The following is a 22235-nucleotide window of genomic DNA, read 5'->3' as shown; positions in this document are numbered from 1 at the left end:
GCTCATTTTTATGGCACTTGAGATATTATTAGATCTGTTCTATTCTGACGGGGTTGTGTTAGGTGGTGACAGCTTCACTTAAATGTTTCCAAGCTCTCAGCTGGACACATATTTGAAATTGGCTTAGACAGCATTTAAAATAAAATATAATTCCCAAAAGCAAGGTTTTGTAGATAACATTAAATGCTTGCTTTGTGTTCTACCATTCTCTTACAAAATTAAAATTTAGTATTGCAAACCTGTTACAAATAGAAAGCTAGAAGTGATGTGTGTATTCCATAGGCAGATCTGGATTTTGTAATCTTCTTGTTTTAGTTGAAATGCAGTTGTAAGATTCCATTAATCTGTTTATCTGCCTTTGGGTGGCTGACTTCAGCCCTCAAATTTGAGGTAAACTTAATATCCTGCTGCTTGCAAATTATGTTTGGTTGACACCTGGTGGTGATTCTACAATGCATTTGAGAGTGGGCTTCTCTGTCAGGGCAGATCACAGCAGTACAGCACCTCTTGCAAGCACAATATTCTACTGTAGTTTTGTTGAGCTTTGGCTGTTTATCATCCTCCCACCTGAATCCTTCTCTGTTAATGAATTTCTGTAAGGAACCCAGGGATTTGAGGTTAACCAGTCAAACACCTTCATTTCTGGGAAGAGCTCTGGGCAGCACAGAAGAACAGCAATCCTTAATTTGTCCAGAGGAGTTCTTGTCTCCTCTGTTGCCCTGTTAATACTGGGGCCTGCAAGTGGCAATCTTATCCACCTCCTCTTGAGGCTGTTTTCACAAGCACTTTCAATGTCACACTAGGAAATATCTATATTACTTACTGACTCCTGGTAGTAGTTTCATCAAGGCTCATACTAACCAGCTGTGAAGTTCAGAAGAGTTTTTAAGTCACTTATATTATAGGAGAAGCAAATTTCCAGAATGTACTCATTTATTGCAGACATTAGATTATGTTTGGGTTTTTTTTAATTTCACAAAATTTAAAATTCTAAATACAACATTACATTATGCAGAATCTGATGGATTATGCAGCTTTCTTCCCTGCATTTTGCAAGTTGTTTTCACTTTTCTTTCTGTTGATGTACCTTGTAAAGTTCCTGTTCTGTCTAAGAATACAGTTTTTTAGTTACATGTAGGAAAAATGTGACATGTGGAGTTTGGCAGTTGTAGTGTTACTGATAGGAAAAGGTACAGGAATAAACTACTAAAATCAAAGCAAAAAGGATGCTAGTATTTGAGGAATTCTTGTTTGTGTGGTGCTTCTGTCATGTCACACTAAGTCTTTCTGTTGTTGAAGACAGTACAAGTGATACTGATCTAACACGACACCTTCTGTTTTACAAGTAGGAATGAAAAAAACCATGCATCTAAATAACAGTGTTGGTATGTGGAACTTGGCATAGGAATGTCAGAGATTTTTAGCAGCCCTATGGTCTAAAGGAGCTGACTTGCTACCATATGTATTAGTCACTTTCTAAAATTTGGAACATGGTGCATTTCCAAGTGAAGAGAATTTCACCTGCTGCTCTTTCTGTATTAGTTAACAGCTAGACTTTTGAGTCTTTGGCAGGAAGGCACTGTTAGTTAAAGCTTCTGAGAAGATTGTCTTGACTTAACACAGGGATTCATTTGATTTGCCTTTTTCACAGCTGCTTCTATATTCTGTATTTCGTCCTCATAGCTTCAGAATCTCAATACTGTTGGGGTTATTTTAGCAATTCCTTTTATACAAAAGAAGAGGCAGGGCAAGTTTTTACAAGGGAAGATAGTGGTAGAATGAGGGAAAGTGGTTTTAAATTAAAAGAGGAGAGATTTTTTTATTAGATATAAGGAAGAAATTCTTGCCTGTGTGGGTGGTGAGGCACTGGAACAGGCTGCACAGAGAAGCTGTGGCTGCCCTGTCCATGGAAGTGTTGAAGACCAGCTCAGATGAGGCCCTGAGTAACCTGCTCTAGTAAGTGGCAATCCTGCCCATGGCAGGGAAGTTAGACTTGGATGATCTTTAAGATCCCTTCCAACCCAAACCATTCTGTGATTCCATGATGTAAAACTAATTACTTGCATATCCTCTTAATATCCTCCTGCTATTTCTGTCCATCTATATGCATATTTAAATAAAACCATCTTCTTTTTAAACAGCTTTTACCTGCCAAAAAGTTTTGGGAACCTGATGATTCAGCAAAAGATGGACAAAAAGGGATATTCCTTGGTGACGAGTGGAGAGAGACTGCATGGGGAACTCCTCGTAAGTGATTGTTGTGTATGTACTGAAAAATCAGTCATGATTACTGAATGTTATTCAAAGCAATTTTGTAACTTAATATTAAATTTTATTTTCCTTTCATTTTAGTTGTGAAAATGTAAACTGCATGGTGATTGTATTTCAATAACACTTTCTGAAACTGTGATTTAGAATGTTTTATATAATTTTTGTCTTAATATTGTACTTGTAATGAAATGCACAAACAAAGTTGTGTTTATAAAACTATAGTTTTATTTATTTGTTTGTTTTTAACAGACCATTCTATGTCCCAGCCTATTATGGTACAGAGAAAGCCTGGACAGGGTTTTCATGGAAACAGTGAAGTAAATGCTGTGTTGTCTCCACGATCAGAAAGTGGTGGCCTTGGAGTGAGCATGGTAGAATATGTGTTAAGTTCCTCTCCAGCTGATAAATTGGATTCCCGGTTTAGGAAAGGAGCTTTTGTAAGTAATGCAGTGTGTTAAGCTTGCCTGGTTATCTGCTATGGTCTTCGTTACATGATTCAATTCTCATTGCTTTTAATTTTTAACTCTTTAGAAAGAAGTAGTTGCTATCTGTCTGTCTTCCTTGGTTGGAGGGGGCAGAAGAGGGAAGTGGTTTGGGAATCTTATCTAAATAGCTGTCTTAAAGTGCTTTCCTAAAAACTATTTAAAGGTAGGAAAAAGACTGCAAATAGCCTAATTTAAAATGTGTGATGAGCTTTATTCTAGATCTTCTATGTTTTTATGCGGGTTTGTTTTGTGACTGGATGTTTTAATTGTATAATATAAACTTTTCTCTAATTCAAAGTGTTACTGCTTTAACAGCACCGCTATAGTTAAGGTTGAGTTAGCTCTTCCATTATAAATCTTGGCATTCCTTTTCACATTTTGGCAGTTATTAATTGCATGTGGTTGAAACTTGATGATCAAGTGACCCACCAAATGCAATTTCATTGACAACAAACTGTTTGTGTTGTTTACGTGCTCTGTAGTGTAGAATTAGGTCACCTTGTGGTGCTCCTATTGTGTTCTGTTCAATATTCAGAATCAAACAGATTCTTTTTCCTCAGGGCACTAGAGATGCTGAAACAGATGGACCTGAGAAAGGAGATCAGAAAGGCAAGGCTTCTCCATTTGAGGAGGACAAAAACAGAGATCTTAAACAAGGAGATGATGAGGATGTTACTAAAATAAATGGCAGAGGTTTGCCAAATGGAATGGATGCCGATTGCAAAGATTTTAAGTAAGCTTTTAACTGTTTCTCAAGAAGACAAGCATGTCTCTTAAGGGCATTATTACAATTCTGGTTTGTGTGTCAGCTTTAAACATTACCCAGCTTCAGACTGATTCTTCCCCTCTCAAGTCCTCCCTTTCCCACCGTGCCACATGTTTCTTAGGATGTCATTAATGTGTGTGTCACTTCTCATGAGACAAATTCATCCTACCATAGTAACTATTAAAAGTAAATGGGTACCTTCTGAATGTGGTGCAGTAAAGAGGGATGAAAACTTTAACCCTTTTAATGTCAAACTAAATTTCTTTCTCTCTCTGCTTCTTTTTAATGCTCTTTTGCATCTGAGTGTTGTAGAGAGTAAGTCCTACAGAATTTTAACTTTCTTTCTGATTTTGCTAGTGGATACCACAGCCTAACACAACTAATCATTTCCCCATAAGTCTTTATAGAAACCATATCTTTAACTAAGGTGGAGCAATGTATTTTTCTATTCATATAATTAAATGTCACCCATGGAATGGTGTTGTAGTTTGGGGTTTTTTTTTTTTGTAGGGAAAAATAGATTGGACCAAGCTCAAGCTTTTGAACAGTGAACTCGTATATGACAGCATAGCCAGTGTGGGTTTTTTTCTAACACTAAACTGCATTTTAAATTGGGTATTTTTTAGGGCTGATCCTTCTTTCTTGAATGACTGTGATGCATTTGTAAGTGTCATACAGAAGAATTAAAAAGATAGAGAACTAGAGTGCTGCTCATAAATTTGTATTAATGTGACGAACATGACCAGATAGTTGTGGTTTCATTAGTTCATTACTGAACATTAAAATGCATGTTTGAATCCCATACGTAAGTATTTCCTACCCTTAAAAATGTATTTACCTGAGGCTAAAGAAGGATTCTTGAGGTCTGTTTTTAAGATGTATCATTGAAAATAATACAATACCAAGCATACCAGAGAGCTCACATTGGCTCCTTTCAGTTGTGTGCTGCAGTATACACAATAAACAAAGATACCTTTTTTGTTACCCATAGGAAATACAGAATAACTTTGGTCCTGCTTTTCTTTACCAGTATCTATTTCAATTTTGAAATAGGTGTTTGTGAAGTACCTTCTGTATTATTTAAAGAGAGAAGTTATTGAAAAATACACAAATGCAAAAAAGCATCCAAAGCCAGTAAACCTCTCAAAAAAAAATAAGGCCATCTAAATGAAATGGGCCATATAAAGTGGTGGTATAGAACCCTCCAAATTGAGGTTTATAATTGAAGTATTGACACAACTTTAACTATAGCAACAGAACAGCACCAATGTAAGGAGCAACCTGTATTAGCTAACCATAGGTATTAACAAAGAAACTTCATCCTGTCCTCCTCATTGTATTTTTATTGTACTTGTAGCATTTTTAAACTAAGTATGTACTGAAATAACTGCCTTTTTTTCCTTTTGTTCTTCACTTTGTTGATGCTGTATTTCACTTGGGAAAAATAGGGAATATTAAATGTATTTAAACTCAAGTTTTCAGCCAGACATGGTTGATTGCTAGGATAGCCAGCATGTTATAGATAATCCTCATGAGGTTGCTTTTTACATTAAAAAAAAATCTTGTCAAAAACCTCATCCTTTCTTTGACATATTTTGTCCAGAGTAATCAATCATACAGTGTTGCTGCAATAAACTCCCTAAAAGGCTGGTTTCTAGCTGTACGGACTTCAGTGTTACCAACTGTTACATCAGTGCTGGTAGATTTCTTTGTGTTACTCATGGGCTTTAGTGAGGAACAGATACTTTGGCTCTGGAGAGGAAGCAGAACAGGTCGAACTGAGGCTGTGTCTCTGACCTAGCATTAGCAGTACAGCAAACTGGTCTGGCACTGTACTGCTGGAATAAACATGGGTTCTTCCTGCAAGATGGCATTTGGTATTTGAGCCCAGTTTTCACAAGTAAATCAAACTAATATTGAAGTTCTGCATTTCCCGAGAAACAATATAGAATCATAAAGTTCTGCCAGTGTAGTAATGTTAGTGGATTTTCTCACACAACTCTTTACTAGTAGTTAGATTTTTGCCAGTAAAAATTGATAGTCTATGACAATATGGCTCCCACAGAAGGTGGGATACCACTCCAAATTAAGGTATCCTAAATCGAACCAAATAATGCTGGGAATCTCTTTAGGATGTTACTTTGTTGACATCTCACCTCATCGGTTCGCCTGTCAGTGTTTATAAAAAGTCCCCTGTAGACTGCCAGTCAGATGAGAGCAATTCAGCTTTTATATATGATACTGTATCTTTGATATGGTATATTCTATTCAGGGTTATATTAGGAACACTTTTTCCCACCAATCATCAGTGTAGTATAGTCTATTAAATGAGTTGTATAGGAAATTAAATGTTTTAGTAGCATACTAAATGAAGTGGTTATTAGTTCATTTTACTCAAGGTAAAAATCTATTGCTTGCTTTTCAGATGTGAAAAATGGTTACTATATTGTATGTTTGTCTTTTCCAATTGAAATTTTGCTGTGTCTTTCTGTTCTTTGGCATGAAATGCCTTTAGCCATTTTTTTTAAGTTTCTCTGCAGTACATTTCACGCCACTACCAAAATACAATAAAGAGACATCCCAAAATTCGCAGGTGACCACAATTCGCTCCATTTGACTCAAAACAACCTCACATATCAGTTTGTTTTTCTCACAAGTGATTTGAAGAGCTCTGTAGTCAGTCTTAAACTTACAAAACAACAAATAAAATTATGCTTTGGAGTTAAATGCATCCTTTATCTTGAACCATCAGTGCATGCTGGTTGAAAATGATAAGTGATAAAATGAGTCTGTCACTTCCCTTTGTAAAGTCTCTTGAGTTCAGAGCTGCTTTGAAAGTAGAAATACTGTATTCTGTCCATGGACAGCTTTATTTAAGACTGAAGAGTCTCTCTTAAATTTCTTCTGAACAGTCGTACCCCTGGAAGTCGACAAGCCTCCCCAACAGAAGTAGCTGAACGCCTGGGCCCCAATCCCAGCACCACAGAAGGATTAGGTCCACTTCCCAATCCTACAGCCCACAAGCCTCTGGTAGAAGAATTTTCAAACCCAGAAAACCAGAATCTAGATGCCATGGAACAAGTTGGTCTTGATTCTCTACAGTTTGACTATCCTGGCAATCAGGTACAAATGGACTCTTCAGGAGCTACTGTAGGACTTTTTGACTACAATTCTCAGCAGCAGGTTAGTAATGGACTGTGGAAAATTGATCCTTTAAGTTGTTGATTATCCTTTTGATAATCAGTCATTTCAACATGCAGTGCATTGAATATTATTTTGTCGGTGACTTAGTCAAGGGCAAATAACTGTATAATTAATCTAGAAGAATATTGTTGCATAATTTTTTAGTTTAGTAACTTGCTATTACAGAAGCTTGATTTGACATACTGTTTTTCCATAAGCAAATCCAAGTATATTATAGCCCTGACTTTTGAAAACTGAAATGCATTTTTTTTCCCCCAATAGCTTTTCCAGAGGACTAATGCTCTGACTGTTCAGCAGTTGACAGCAGCCCAGCAGCAGCAATATGCACTGGCTGCAGCTCAGCAGCCACACATAGGTGAGCTTTCTGTACAATGCAGCAAGTGTCCCTGGCAAAAGTGGGTGTGTTGCTTTGATAGACTCCTTTCAGTTTACCCAGTCTTCTCATTCAAATAGATACTGATCACTTGGCTCGCTGCAATGGTTCTCATGAAAACTGCTCAGAATGACTGCCTATGACTGTACTGTTCTTAGTGGAGGTTCTCTGCTGTAAATTTTCCCCTTTGGACAGTTGTATACAAAGAAATAAAACTTAGATTTGCTTCTATAGCATAGTAGTTGAATGTTGATGGGAGTAAAAGGTTAATGCTTACTGCAATAAGCAGTAATAGAAACACTAGCTTTATATACTAAAAGCCAGTATGCAATTCTAAGATTCTCTTGCAGTGTAGTATTTTTAGTAATCCAGTTAAAAACCATTGTAGAACACAATTTTGAAATCATACTGTTGTGTTGATTAAGTTTTAATTTTTCCTTGTTAATGTCACTATTTAAACAGCTCTTTCTTCTTGCACGTACCCTAATGAGCTAGTTCTTTAGCAGACATTTTTTCAGTGCCTTTAGTTCTGTGAGTTAGTTAAATACATCAAGTTCTTCATGTGCTGCAACTCAACAAGGAGCCTTCATTTCAGTGACAGTTTTGTGTTCCACTGTGGGGAAGCTGTTGGTGTTTAGGGGAGGGAGGTTGGAACACACATGGAAGCAATTCCTTATTCAAGGAAGGGAGATGATGAGGGTTTAAAGATTTCTACCTTCTCCAGTTCCACTGGGCTGTTGAGGTGTGTGCACAAATGTTTCCTCTGTGAGAAAAAACAGATTCTCAGAATTAGAAGGGCAGGAAGAAGTAGGAAGCATCTGCAGTGCCTTGTGTCCATGCTCTCCTGCAAATAAGTTTTCTCACCAGCTTGTTGTTTAGGTAGGTTGTGAGGTCTGCTCAGACTGGGATCAGCAGCCTGTAGCTGGGATTGAAAAGTGGCAGATCTTCACAAATACAGGCTGAGAGCTGGAAGCATGGCAGATTGAGATGTTTGTGTGAGGTCACAGGTCCTGTCTTTGACTTCTAAACTTCAGAGAAGCCTCTTCTTTGTATGAAGTGCTGAGTAGTCAGCTGAAATTTTTCTCTTTAAAATGCAGCCTCTTCTCATGTATATATTAATAGACATTTATCAAGAAATATTTGGAAGGAGGGACATAGTTTGACATGCCTTGCTTGCTGCAAAAGTTCCTGACTCAGTGTTGGATAAAGTACATGAATGCAACTGACTGGGGAAACTCTGGCTAGTGATGCTTTGTTTGCTGGAGTTTCTGCAGTTGTCTCCTTGCATTACAATTCCTATATCAAATTAGGATTCTTGGGAAGTAAGATTAGCATCTTATATCTGGCTGTTTAAAAGCTAGGTATCTGACTTAAACTATCTGGTTAAATTTTTTCCTAATTGTCAGTGAAGAGAGGTTTTGTCTCTAGCAGGTGGTTTATTTCATCTGGCTGATTCACTTCACGCACTAGATGACTTGTCTGCTACAGATTTCCTTGCAAGATTAGTTTAACTTTCAGATAGTTAAAGTTGGGTAAGATAAATTCCACTTTGAATAATCCCTTCTGTGTAAGAATGGATAGACACGTATGAGATAAATCTCCTTGGAGTCTTTAGGTCCAACAAAACAAAGCTGTTAGGCCTTGGGATTAGTGAGAAAGGACTGATGAGAAGACATTGAAGTGTTGATTTCTGTAATTACGTACCTGGTCTTCAGAGCTTCCAAAGTACAAGCAGTTCTGATTAGAACAGATAGGCTGTGTGATTTGGGTGGTGTGAATATGATGATGCTTGCTAAGAATGTTGGCTGTAATGAAGCTCTGTTTGTTACTGCAGCAGGCGTATTCTCCGCAGGCTTGGCCCCAGCTGCTTTTGTGCCAAACCCATACATTATCAGCGCTGCTCCTCCAGGGACTGACCCGTACACCGCAGCTGGATTAGCTGCAGCAGCTACCCTAGCAGGTACTGAACACTGGGGAGTGTCTGTCTTGATAATTCAACCGAACAAAAAGAGGAAAAAGAAGTGAAATCTGTCCGCTTTGTTCTCTGCAAATGTAGTTCTAGGCAGGAGAGACTTCTAAAAAAAGGAATACTGCCATTTTGAAAATTCTTGCTATGATAGAAAGTATTTCAGTTTGTTATATATAGATTCCAAGTTATATCTCTTGCCACTGGACTTTCATATACAAAATTTAGGGCTTTTTTTCTGTTCTAAAAGTGTTTGTCCTTAATAAGGCGAATCTGACTTTGACAGTATGTATTATTTTCAAAAGATGTGACAGCTAGCCTTTCCTTGTGTATGTTTGCTAAGTGCATTAATTTTCTAATTCCAGCTTTTCTCATTTCCAATGGAGACTAAGGATGGTCTCCAGCGTGCTAAAAGGTCCAGACAACAGAGAAATACAGGAAAATCTCTTAAAAAGTTACTAGATATCACTGTGAAACAACATAACTGAGTATTCAAGTCCCAGCTAGTGCTCAGACTTGAGCATACCATTTAAAAAAAAACCAAAAAAAACTCCTGTGTTTCCACAAGGTGTTTCACAGGGAAGACAGTAGAGAAAACTAAAAGACAGGTATATATAATGCTTTATATGTACAATCCCATGTATGGAGAGATTATTCTTCTACAGGTTCTTCATTTATAGACTGGAAGAGTTAAGTGTGCCCACTTGGAAGAGCATCATGTATATGCAGGGGAGGCACAGGCAATAGTGTTTATAAGCAAGGGCATCATACAAGAATGGAGGAATCACAGATGATCAAAGTCACAGTACATCACTATCAGGAGGATAAATTTTCTTCATACTGTGATGTTCTGAAATGATCTTTTCTTCCAACCATGAAAACTGATTTTGAATGCACAGACTCTGAATGCTTTAAGGTTGTTCTTTGTCACCCGAGTCTCGCAAGGGTATTCATTTTTTCATGGAGAAGATATGACTTGGTGCGAATTTTAAAAATTAATCCATTTGTATTCATGTGTCATTTTAGCTAACATGGGAATTCTTTCTTTTTAATACTGATTTCTGCTCTGAAACTGAGAAGATGGGTCAATGAGGGATGCTACAAACAGTATTTTAAACAGCTGCACTAGATGGAATAATCATATTTTCTGGTTTTAGGTCCTGCTGTGGTTCCACCTCAGTATTATGGTGTTCCATGGGGGGTGTATCCAGCCAATTTGTTCCAGCAGCAAGCTGCAGCAGCAAATACCACAGCAAATCAGCAAGCAGCTTCCCAGGCACAGCAGGGACAGCAACCGGTACGTTCAGCATGAAAAGCAGAGGTGCCTCACCTTAACATTCCAGTGTGCAAGAGTCAGCTGCTGGAAAATTTTACATAATTCAGATGTTGCATTTTACTGTACAATAAATGAATGTTAAAAACTCTCAATTTCCTTACTCATTGTCATTGTCTCACACCGTGTTAAAGTTATTTTACAGTTTTGTTTCTTAAGACAATAAGCATTAAAAATGGTTCCTTTCTTCCAGTAGCTGTGCTATTATGTGTGTGGGTGATGCTTCCTGTGTAGTAAATTAATGTTAAGGTTAATCTAGAAAATGAACATAAGGGGATGAAAAGATACATTCTGGCAATTTTAGGAGAGTATTGTTTCTTTTAAGCTTGGGAAAAAACTGATCTGTGTTTTCATAAATTAGCTGGAAGATTGAATGTTACACATTTTTCTGTCCCTTCGAAAAGTAGGGAAATAAAGGTGTTACCAGTAGTTTTGTTTCTTCACAGGAAGGAAGGATTGCCCAGCTTATTTTTCTGTGATATTAATTGTATTGCAGCATCACCATGTGCCATATGGTGTTTTTGCCTTGGTGAAGCAAGAATGAGCAATTGTTACAAGAACCTGTTGAAAATTCAGTTTCTTTAAGTATTTCTTGAAAAGTGCTAATTTTCTATTGTTACTCTGGATACATTTTTAAACTATTGTATGAGTTTTCAGTATAAATGAATGGCAATTTTGACAAAGGAAAACCACAAATTTTACAATGATTTTACACTTGAATGAATGTAAGCATTTCAAAATTTTTACCAGCAATATGGTTCATTTCAGTGCCATTTTTAGAAATGTAATAGGAGATGTCTGAGGTACCATGTAGTTCCAGGGATTTCATCACTGTTTTTATGTTCAGGTGGATATTTCTTTCTACTGATTGTTTTTATCAGTGACCTGCATTGGTAACTGAATGTATATTGTCTCTGCAGTTTCTTTTTGTTTTCTCTATAAATTAATATTATAGAGAATTTATATATATGCAAACAACATATACAATTCTTTGTGGGAATATATTGTGAGTTGTATTTCTCCCTTATTTTGGACCTGAAAAAGTTGACTTTAACCAAGAGGAATAGAGTAGCTGCAAGAATTTAGATTGCTTTTCAGTCAGATTCCCGGAGATTCGCTGTCAGAACATAATAAAATACGCCTGCATTGCATGGTGATGGAGTGTTATGTGAATGTTTAAAACTTAGTGGGTGCATTATTTACAGCACTGTTGGCAGTGGAATGTTAATTATTTAGACAAGTTACTACAAGTGCTGAAATACTGAGATTTACATCATTCAATTGCCTGGAAGTAATGTCAACAAATGTGTTTATCAAGGAAGGTCAGGTGTTCAGTTAATAAATAATGTAGGTCATAAAATGTATCACTCTTAGATTTTCTTCCTTCCTTTGTACACATTACCAGTGATGGAACATACCTGAGTCCCGATGTCCAAGGCAGGGCAGATATTTTATGGTCACGTTGGTCAACAAAATGGTATATACCTTTTATTATTTGTATATTCTGGAAACCAATGAGGTGCAGGATTCCCAGAATGAAAATCAGGGCTGAGAGGCATCAGATACTAAAAGCAACTGTTCTAGATCTTTGTTAGCACATAATAGATTTGATTCCTTACGTTTTAAGGAAGGGGTGTTGTGTTGGCCTTTTCCAGGTCCTGCGAGCTGGAGCAACTCAGCGCCCGCTCACTCCCAACCAGGGGCAGCAAGGGCAGCAGGCAGAGTCACTTGCAGCAGCTGCAGCAGCAAATCCAGCTTTGGCTTTTGGTCAGGGTCTTGCTACAGGCATGCCAGGTATGTATGTTATCAGTGGATTAAGATACTCACAGAAAGTAAGAATATTGGTGTTATTAGGTAACAGATTAACAAAGTCCCGTTCCATTTACGATAAGCTGGTTAGAATTGAGTTTTTTAGTTTTATGTTATTCCATTGGTTTAAAATACTGGCACAGTATTTTTAGAGCACAAGAAACTCCTCTAGCATTTGTTGTTTGGAGCATTTTCTCTGTATTGGCTGTTACAAACGTATGCACAAGAAATACAGATTTTTGCAAGGTAATTTCATATATAGTGAAGCAACTACATGCTGTCTTTAAAAGTCACTTGTTCTCTGGTTCCTTTGCAACAGGAAGTATTAAGTTTTGCTAGAATAACTTTTATTTGGGACATAATATCTAAAATTCAGAATCCAAAATGAAGACATTTTTTAAAAAATTAATTCTTTCTCATATCTGAAGATCACAAAATGTGTGGAAGCACTCCAGATGTTGGAGCCTCAGATTCTGTTAGTGTGCATGGCTTCTGACTTCCTGAGGAGTGGTTCATGTGTTGTGGAGTGGTTAGCTTGAAGTTCAACGTCTAAGTGTTTGGTACAGTTACCTGAGCAATTTCAGAGTACTTGGCTGTTCTTCAGTGTGGAAGTATAGACTTTACCTTGTAAGTTAGATGATGTTCCATTAGAACATTATCTATGTTCCAAGTAGATAATGTATCCTTTCCTTTGACCTGTACAAGTTCTCTCCTTGGTTGACACCACTGTGAGATGCCCTGCAGTCTGGAGCCAGAGTTGCTGGCTGCGTGCTCTTGGCCTGCGTTGTGCACTTGGCCTCCTGTGGGCACATTTGAGATTCTAGCTGCAGAACAGACTGACTGTGGTGTTTTTCCTGTCTCTTTTCTTTTATAACTATAATTTCTATTTCTTCTCATGCAGTAGTTATCTTCAGCATTTAGCATCTTTCTCCTAAAAATGAGGACTCAGCAGAGTGCAGTCCTGGCACCTGCCAAGTGGTACTTCTGCACCTCACCGAAGCAGTGGATAAGGCCTACAAACAATGAGGCATGTGAGAGATGCTATAACCATCTTTGCACAAGCCTCAAAGGCTTAGCTATAACTTTTTATTTTCTTTTTTTTTGAGAGAGGGTGTGGTGTACGTTTGTTTATGGTTACTTATTAGTTCTTACTTTAGATCTGGAGTAGTAGCTGTCTTACCAGTAGTTCTTAAAACCTGTAACCTCCCACCTCAGTGGGTGATTGAAAGTAAAACTGAGTGGTCAGATACATAACCTCAGTAGTGCAAGACCCTGTCCTTTGAAGAAGGTACTTGAAGACTTTTTTCCTCTTCCACAAGACCCGAAAGGTTTTTTGTGAGGGCAGGAGCCTTTCTATTCAAGTAGTCTGGGAAAAAAACCACCCATGTATAAGGCATTAAAATCAACAAGTCCTGTCCATTGGCATAGCACTTTTTGGTTTTATTACCTAGAGGAATTTGAAATGTGACATTGCAGTGGGTAGTATGAAATGGAAGTCAAATTTCTTTGTGGCAGATATACAGTATAGGGAAAGTTACAGTGGTTATGGAAAGTATAAATGGGTTACTGGCTGGATAGTAAGTTCTGAATTTGTTTTATTAGGGGATGTGCAGAGATAAGGCTGAGCATGTCTTCATCAGTACAAGCAAAGGTTATAGGGGTTCAGGTTTTAGACAAAGAGAGCTGGGGAGGAGAAAGGATGGCATTTTTAAAAAGAGCAGATAATTGAATTGGCAGTAAGGAGTGTTACATCTGTTAAATTGTGTAGAGAGAAGTGCCAAACTGGCATATATTTGGATGTCATCACTAAGGGAAGTTACACTACTGGATGGATAAGGGCAGTACTAAGGATGAGCTGCATGAGCCACGAGAACAGATTTCATTTCCTTTCATTCTTTAGATACATTCACGGTTTGCGTAATAAGAATCAGAAAGTTTTTCAGAGTGTGGTTTCTGGAGACATTTAGAAATAATTTCAGCAAAACACCATAATTATAAACAAGATTGTTTACTTTCACATTCCCTGCTGAGAGAGAGACAGTAAGTATAGATGGAGCAATTAAACTCTAAAATAGACGGTGTGATTATGAACTGATCAGGATCAGTTATAGTATGTTATAGTTTTCTGACTGCATGGGAACACCACTTGAATTCAGTGAACTTGAATGTAAAGGCACTGAAGTGAGATTGATAATTGTTAATTTTGAGAGGAAATTGCACAGCCACAGGGAGAGATGATGGTGTGATGGAAGGTAATGAAAACTGAAACAGGAAGAGAAGGAATTAGAGAGGAGATGTGCCAAATCACTACCTTATCTCTTATAGATAAGGCAGGGGAAGTTTCTAGGTTTGTACTCAGCTTTCTGGGATGAGGCACAATTTGTGGAATAGTGGAAAGGAAAGGAGATCTAAGTTTGCTGTGGGAGCTCTTCTTCAGTTATTTAATTTGATCTTTGATGGTCTCTCTGAAATTTTATTTTTTATATCAAAACAAAAAATTTTATACCTTTGAGGCTGCACATGCACTTAGCAGGGTTTTAGCAATTTCACAAATAGTCCTATGTTGCTTTCTTGTGGTAGATTTAAGTAGAAAGCTGAGGTCTGTTTTGGTTCAGAATGTATTTCAGAAATTGGCCTTGACCCTTCTGTGGCAGTATCTGGATGCTATTGACCTAGTTTATCATTACTTACTTAAATGTACTGTCTATGGGTGGGTCACAGGTTCACGTAATGTCAGGGAAGTATCAAGAGGGCTTGGGCATCTTGTAATGTAAAGAGCAAGGGCAAATTGTTTCCATTTTTTAATTTAGCAGTTGTACAAGTAAATTATTTCAGAAAATTTAATATTAATGTATTAAACTGCATTAGTATTAATTTCAGTAAATTTGTTTTGTACAAAGTGTAAGTTATCTCCCCTGCCCCTGTCCAGATACTTTGCATTGGAAAATAGCCTTGTTTACATTGTGGGATTGAAGTAATATAAAAAGCTGTATATTAGTGGAAGAGTGTAAACATAAAATCAGTGGGTGTTTTAGGCAGTTAATACTTAAACAGTTACACCATTATCCATGGGTTTGTGCATTTGAAGAGGGTAGGTGGGCAGAGTAAATACTGGTAAGCATTAGCCAATTCTGAGTTCTGAAAAAGTGGTTTCATAAGGTACAGCAGGAACAAACAGCAGAACCAACATGTTATCAATTGAACCTGCTACAGATAAAAGCAGAAATTATGTAGATACTAGTAATTAAACATTGCTAATGTGTGCAGGAACATGTGCTACTATAATGAGCTTTTGTACTGTGTCACTAAGCCAATATTTTGTGTTATCTGCAGATCTACAGTAAAACAGACAATGGTTTGTCACCTTTTCCTACCTTGGGCATGTAGCAACTTTTCTTAGTGGTGAAGGGGTACAGCAGAGCACATCTGTGTAGGTGGAAGAGGCAGTGGCACCTCTAGCAAAATATTTCTGTAGTTCAAGTGTAATAACCTGTTTTGGTTGGTTTTAACTGGCCAAATTTTCAGAAAAATTATGTGGAGGACCACTGTCTTGTGCTGTTGGTGGGAAAGAAAAGGTAGATGTGCCTGGAATGCAAGGCGAGTAGTGAGCAATGAGAACAGGTTTAGAATTATAGCAGTGATGATTTTTCATAACCAGTATAATGCATTCACCTCCAGAACTGTGAATTGAACCTAAAGATATGGATTTTCATTGCTCCTGTCCTGTTAAGTAGTACCTGAGTCTCCTTCATCTCTTGATAATTTCTTTATGTGTGAGAATTTAGACCTGTGGATCCAGCTTCCCTGCAGAGCACTGTGACTACCAGGCCAGAAGGCAGATGATGTTTCCAGCTCTTTTTTTGGATTGTATCTAGGCAGAGGAGATTAGAGATGTTTTAGAAATCGAGGAGGAGAAAATACGACTTAGAAGGCTGGTGATTGTGGTACTTACCTTAAATCACAGGTCAGGTTATGTTCAGGTCCATATGTATTTCAGAGAAAAATCTGCTAGACCTAGTTCTGAGCATACAAGGTGACTTAGGGAACAGCTGACTTAAAATAGGATGCAAAATCTTTGTTCTTACATGTACAAAAATAGATGTGTGACTTTTGCAGTCTTGTCTTTTTTCTTAATACTGTTAGTATATATTTGAACATGGGAGGAATATTGAAATTAGATTGGGATTTGTTTTATTGCTTCGTAAGAATAGTCAACCTAACAACTAGAAATTGTTGTATTTTAAATATCAGCATCCTATCTTAGATTATCGTAGCTTGTCTTCCATTTTTGAGGGATTCTTATTCCAATTCATCTACTTCACTATAAAGTGTGAAGAGCCTTAAAATTAATTCTCTTGTTCATGTTCTAAGTAAAGGGTTGTTTTGCTTGGCTTTCTTTTGTCTTTTTTGCTTTTCTTCATTCATATATTGTATTCTGTATTCCTTCCTACTGTTTGCTTTTCTCCTTTTTCAGCTCCTCTTCCTTTTCATCAATTCCAAGTCTTAACTGTCAACTGAATGAAGTGTTATTCTTGGATTACAGTCTTTTTTATTCCTGTGAAACTGGCTGGTCCAAGATACTCCTGCACACACAGCATTCCTTTCCTAATGTGTTTTTTGCAGATGGACTTTTAAGTGTGGTTAGGTAATGTGTGGAATTGCCAGACTTGCATTTTGCTCAGCCTTTTAATTGTGCACGTCTCAAGAGATTCTCCATGTACAAAGGAGTACAAGAGAAAAGTATTTTAAACTGCTGAAGGAAATTGATTTGATAATGATCCAAATCTGCCAGTTGTGTTGTACCTGTACCTTCTCACTGTGGTGTTAGAAACTTTAACCTTGACAGTAAGTTCAATTTTAGACTAATTTTAGCAGTTATTTTAGTTGTGAAAAATTACTTGAGGCATTTCTAAATCTGATTTTGTCCCAGTGTTTTATGATCTTTACTGCTTTTACTTTGATATCCAGTTGATATTCAAAGACTGTGGCAGAAGTGCTGGTTTGTAGTTTGTGGTTAGAATATTTCAGGGAGAGAGGAAATGCTGACTGTATGAGGCTGTAGCACTGATCCTTGTCTCCTGTGCTGTGCAGGTTACCAGGTGCTGGCTCCCACTGCCTATTATGATCAGACTGGTGCCTTAGTAGTAGGCCCTGGAGCGAGAACTGGCCTCGGCGCACCGGTCAGGTTGGTGGCCTCAACTCCTGTTCTCATCAGTTCTGCAGCAGCACAAGCAGGTAAGTATTTCATCCTGCACAGATATTTCTTCCACTTCTCTACTGAATCTTAACAGTAGTGTTGATTAGTATTTGATATCATTGTTTTCCATGCATCTGAAGTTTTCTAGTTGTGAAGGATATACTGTGCATGCTTGCTTTTTTATTCTGTCTTCTCCTGTTTTTTTTTCACAGATGGGGTTTTCCATTTTTAATTGAAATTTACAGTCCTCTTCCCATACATACATAGGCATGTTTCTGCAAATGTTACTTGTCAGATAGGAACATTTTCTCCTTCCTCTCCCCATGCATTATAACATGCACTTCTCATCAGTCCCTTTAAATGGTGTCCTCTAGGAAGCATCATTTCATTGCTTCGGCCTGGCAGAAGATGGACTGCTCTGGAACCTTGCTATACTTTTCTCATGAAACTTTTCTCCTGAAAAATGTGTCAAGGAGAAAGCTATGTCTAGAATGGAAAGCAAAAGAGGCAAATTAGTTATATCAAAACTCTCTGATTTCCTTCTTTTTTACCAGTTGTAAGATCTAGTATTACTTTACCGAACAATTTATTGCATTTGTTAAATTAAAATCTAGACTATTAACCCTGGATTAATTAACTTAATCTGTTCAGAAGATTAGATTTTAAGTTAATCTGTCAGCTTCTTTCTCTATGCAGAACTCGCTTCTGATAGCTGAAGATGTCTTTGAATGACTCTTAGCTGCAATTCTGCCACTGCAACTTTGGATATAAATTAACAGTAAACCGTAATGTCTTACATGTTTACACTGGAAATTCCCTCAATTACATTAACAATTCTGCAGCCTTGATTAGCCTAAAACATGTGCTGTGTTCACTTTTTTCCCTTGAGTAATTAAGATTGTATAATACTATTAAGTCTTAGTCCTTTAATATGTGTATTTCTGCTTGTTTTAAGAGGGCTTCAAGAAAACACAATTTAGTTCTGAATAATCCATTTTCAGTCAGAAATGTTCGAGAGAGTAATTATGATTGAAAACATGTGTTTTACAGCTGCAGCTGCTTCAGCTGGAGGAACAGCAAACAATCTCGCAGGAGCCACGAACGGTCTATTTCGGCCACTTGGTGCCCAGCCACAGCAACAGCAACAGCAAACAAATAGTAGCCTACAATCCAATTCATTTTATGGCAGTAACTCTTTGACCAATAACTCCCAGAGCAGTTCCCTTTTTTCACATGGTCCTGGCCAACCAGGAAGCACATCTCTTGGCTTTGGAAGTAGCAGCTCTTTAGGAGCAGCTATCGGCTCTGCACTTGGTGGATTTGGATCATCAGGTAGGTTGTTAATATAGTGAGGACATTCTGTGAGACTTTTGTGCTAAGCAAAAAAATGTATCTGTATCAGGCATCATATATATACGTACATTTCTAAACAGAATGAAAAAATAGGTTATATAAGTTTAAAACAAATTATAGGGGAAAAAGACAAGTTTTTAAAATTCACTTGGGTTCTGTATAGAAGATGCATTTTTGAACAATATCCTGTAGTCACAGGTATCTCCAAAATACTTTTCCATACTGATCACTGTACTGTGCCCCAGAAGTTTGTTACTGTTTTTCAGTAAGCTGCTTTTGTTTTCAAGGAAGTCTGCATTCTGTGGTTAAAATAATAATTGATGATAGTGAAGATGTACATTCTTCTGTTTTAATAAACATACAAGAAAAGTTCCTAATTTTATTTTTAATAAATCAAACAGTATATGACTTTCTAAATTTGATCTAATATCAAAGTGGTTTTTTTCGATACGATTGTAAAGGATTTATAAAACAAAAACATCTAATACCCAAGAATAGTCCTTGTTAGCTCTGTCAGGTTTACTCTTAGATATAGTTAAGCCTAAATAGTTCTGTACATGTTTGGGGCCTTTAATTATTACAACAGATACTACTGAATATTAGCAACCTGTTTGTATTTTTAAAAAAATCATTCTGTCATGTTTCTGCTCTAAAGCAGAAATTTCATATTCACACAGTTTTTAAACATGCAAGGTAGGTTTTCTATATTTCAGATTCAATTTTAATAAGGCAAGATAAACATTTTCTAAGAATATCTCCTTTTGCTATTAATCTCTAAGTTTACAGCACTGAATTGCTTCTTATTACTAATATTATTTTAATGAAATCAGGGGAGCATGTTTGATCTTGCATATCTTGCAGATGGGTAGAAATTGGGGGAATTTTATGCACTCTTAAACAGTATTTTTTACAAAATTAAGGAAAATAAGGACTAAAGAAAGTAATTTTTTAAAAATTACAAAATGGGCTTATATATGGAGGAGGAAAAACAGAAGGAAAAGCACACCCTTCAGTGTTAAGTTATGGTAGTTATTTGGTAACTGTGGGACTAGTGACATCAAGTGTATTGGATACCAACACATAGGTTTTTTTCTCAGTGTTAATTTTCATAAAATAATCAGAAAAATTATTTACTTTAACAAAATTAATTCTAGGAAGTTCAAAATCAGGTTTTTACACTGATCCTCTCTAGTATTTGATTTTAAAGAGGAGACCCAAAACATCCCATGTTCAATTAAAAAAAAAAAAAAAAGAGGCTACTCAGTAGTGGAGGTTTTCTTAATTTTTCCTTAATTTACGGCAAGTAAATTTTATCTACAAAATTGTGCTATCCAATATTATGTAATATAACTTGTCCTGAGCTATTTGTAAGGTTTCAGTGAGTTCTTAGCAGCTGTGTTTCACTCTAGGTAGTTTCATTACAGTGGTAGATAGTCATAATAAATATATATATTTACTACCACGCAACTATTTAAGGTCTCTAGATAGAATAGATTTAAGTCATAAAAGTTTTTATCCTGCGTTATCTGAAGAACCTCCATACAAATTTTAGTTGTGTATCTACTTAAGAAAATCAGCATAGCTTTTCCTGGCACAGGAGATTAAGCCTTTTTCTTGTAGCAAAGGTCAGTTACAGAGCTTTGTCCAAAGCCCTCAGCACAGAGAGCACATGCTGAAATCTTGCAGCAGTATCCAGGGTGATTTAATTAGCATGGTAGTTTGCACAGGGAAGCTGGAACCCTATGCTTTTGCAGTTTGAGCAGTGCTGATGAAAGGTGCTATCTAAACTTGAAATATTTTTAGTAGTATTAGAATAAAAGTATACTGAAACTGCCCTTCTGCCAAGTATAAATTGTACTTGCCCTAATAGCCACTTTAAAAATGCTTCCTGGTTTTTTTTTGTTTTTTTTTTTTTAGCGTTCTGGCCTGTATGTATATATTAATTGAATTACACAGATGAGCACTTAAATAAGTGGTATTTATGCATATTGAGGCGAATTGAAAGTTTAATTTTTTATGTGCCATGGTTTCAGCTTCTTTGTAACTCCCATCAGTGTGTTGAAAATGTTGAATTTCAGTTAAAATATAGCCATGAAGACTCATAGATGGCAGAACACAATTGCCCTTATGTTTTCAGTTTTTGCAGGGGGCAAAAATAGCTGCAAAAAATGCGCATAAGGTGAGCATGTTCTAGCTTGAATGACTGAACAAAGTAACAACTAAAAGCAGCAAACATACCGTATAAATGACTGTATGTACTCACAGTCTCTGTTCTTTTATAATAAAGTTATTCATACTCCTTTTTAAAGGTTTAGGTGCATGATGATAAGTTACTGCAGCTTAACAGGTAGCCAAGAATTAGATCACCTGTGGCAGCTTTCCAGATGCTGCCTTCTGGCTTGTAACAACTGTAAAGGAATTGGAATAGCTTAGTGAGGGGGGAAGAGGAGCAACCTAATGCAACTTATCTTGTGGGTTTTGTGAGCTTTGCTTGTTTTGTGTGTGAAAACGCAGCTCAGCTGCATTGTGGTAACTTGTTAAACTGCAGTAATTTAGCCGGGTAAGAAACACTGAAAGATGGAAAAATAGCAGTCCATTATGTAGCATTTTATTAACATTTATATGGTTCACTGAGCCAGAGCCTGTAGGGCTGGTCTCAAAGCTTGAGTTTTCTTTCAACTGTTGCCTTAATTTGCTCTTCTGGTTTCTTATTCTCAATCTCCTTGCCTAGTTAGTCCAGTATCTTTTCCTTCTGGTTTCTCCTCCAGTATGTCTTCCTTCCCAGTTTCCAGGCAACATTTATCTCCTGCTTCCCTCCTAAGTATGTTTCTGTTTCTACTTGTACTGTGTGATGTTCCCATCATCAGCTTACTATTCAGTCTTTTTGCCCCACAGTCACATACACCTTCTGCAGCCTAACTTTTCTTCAGATCTGCTTTCTTCTCATCCTCAGTCCCACTGAAAGTGCTTGCCAGTTTTTCTTGCAGTCTCTTTGTTGGCTCCTTTGTCTTACCTTTCTCTCTTCCTCCTGGTTTCCTTTTTTCTCTTTCCCCTCTCCTTAGTCTACTTCTTGTGTTTGGCTTTTGTCTCCCCGGCACTTGAAATAGAAAAATTCCTTTCCTCATTGCCTCATGGGCCTTTCCAACACAAGGTGGAATCTTGGACAGCAGTTTCAGAGTCTTTTTTTGACATGGCACACTGAAGTTCAATTGCAGGCACAAACTTAATCAGTCACCTCAGATGTGCTGTGTATGGTCAGGAGTTTTTAAGTTTTCAGCTATGAGTCTGTAGCAGATCTGTGCTGAACTTGGATGAACTGTGATTTTGCAAAGGTTTTTAGTCCATTCGAAGAGTGTGAAAATAAAGGTCTCCTGTTGCTGGCATATTTGGTCTGAGTGCATGAAAGCATCAACTTCTCAAAGAGGTAGCTAGATTATTTTGGTAAGGATAAAGCACCTTTCTTTGCCAGTATTTCTGA

The 22235-nt window shown here is 37.1% G+C and overlaps 1 protein-coding gene across 9 annotated transcripts in view; it reads left to right on the top strand.

Moving 5' to 3' along the window:
* PUM2 (pumilio RNA binding family member 2) overlaps positions 1–22235 on the top strand; it is a 66644-nt gene that overhangs the window by 26076 nt on the left and 18333 nt on the right. For 5 of the 9 annotated variants that reach the window (XM_039721687.1, XM_039721693.1, XM_039721689.1 and 2 more), the window contains exons 3-12: positions 2142–2247; positions 2521–2708; positions 3317–3489; positions 6435–6705; positions 6988–7081; positions 8934–9059; positions 10223–10362; positions 12054–12192; positions 17299–17442; positions 18455–18736. In XM_039721687.1, coding sequence (XP_039577621.1) covers positions 2142–2247; positions 2521–2708; positions 3317–3489; positions 6435–6705; positions 6988–7081; positions 8934–9059; positions 10223–10362; positions 12054–12192; positions 17299–17442; positions 18455–18736 — 1663 coding nt within the window. The remainder of the gene's footprint in view (positions 1–2141; positions 2248–2520; positions 2709–3316; positions 3490–6434; positions 6706–6987; positions 7082–8933; positions 9060–10222; positions 10363–12053; positions 12193–17298; positions 17443–18454; positions 18737–22235) is intronic. The other 4 variants (XM_039721692.1, XM_039721691.1, XM_039721690.1 and 1 more) reach the window with 2 other exon arrangements.

This window comes from Passer montanus, unplaced genomic scaffold (genome assembly GCF_014805655.1).
Source record: "Passer montanus isolate IOZ18808 unplaced genomic scaffold, ASM1480565v1 scaffold46, whole genome shotgun sequence".
In the NCBI taxonomy this organism is placed as follows: domain Eukaryota; kingdom Metazoa; phylum Chordata; class Aves; order Passeriformes; family Passeridae; genus Passer; species Passer montanus.
Note: the sequence above shows the minus strand (reverse complement) of the source record. Positions and strands in the feature narration are given on the sequence as shown.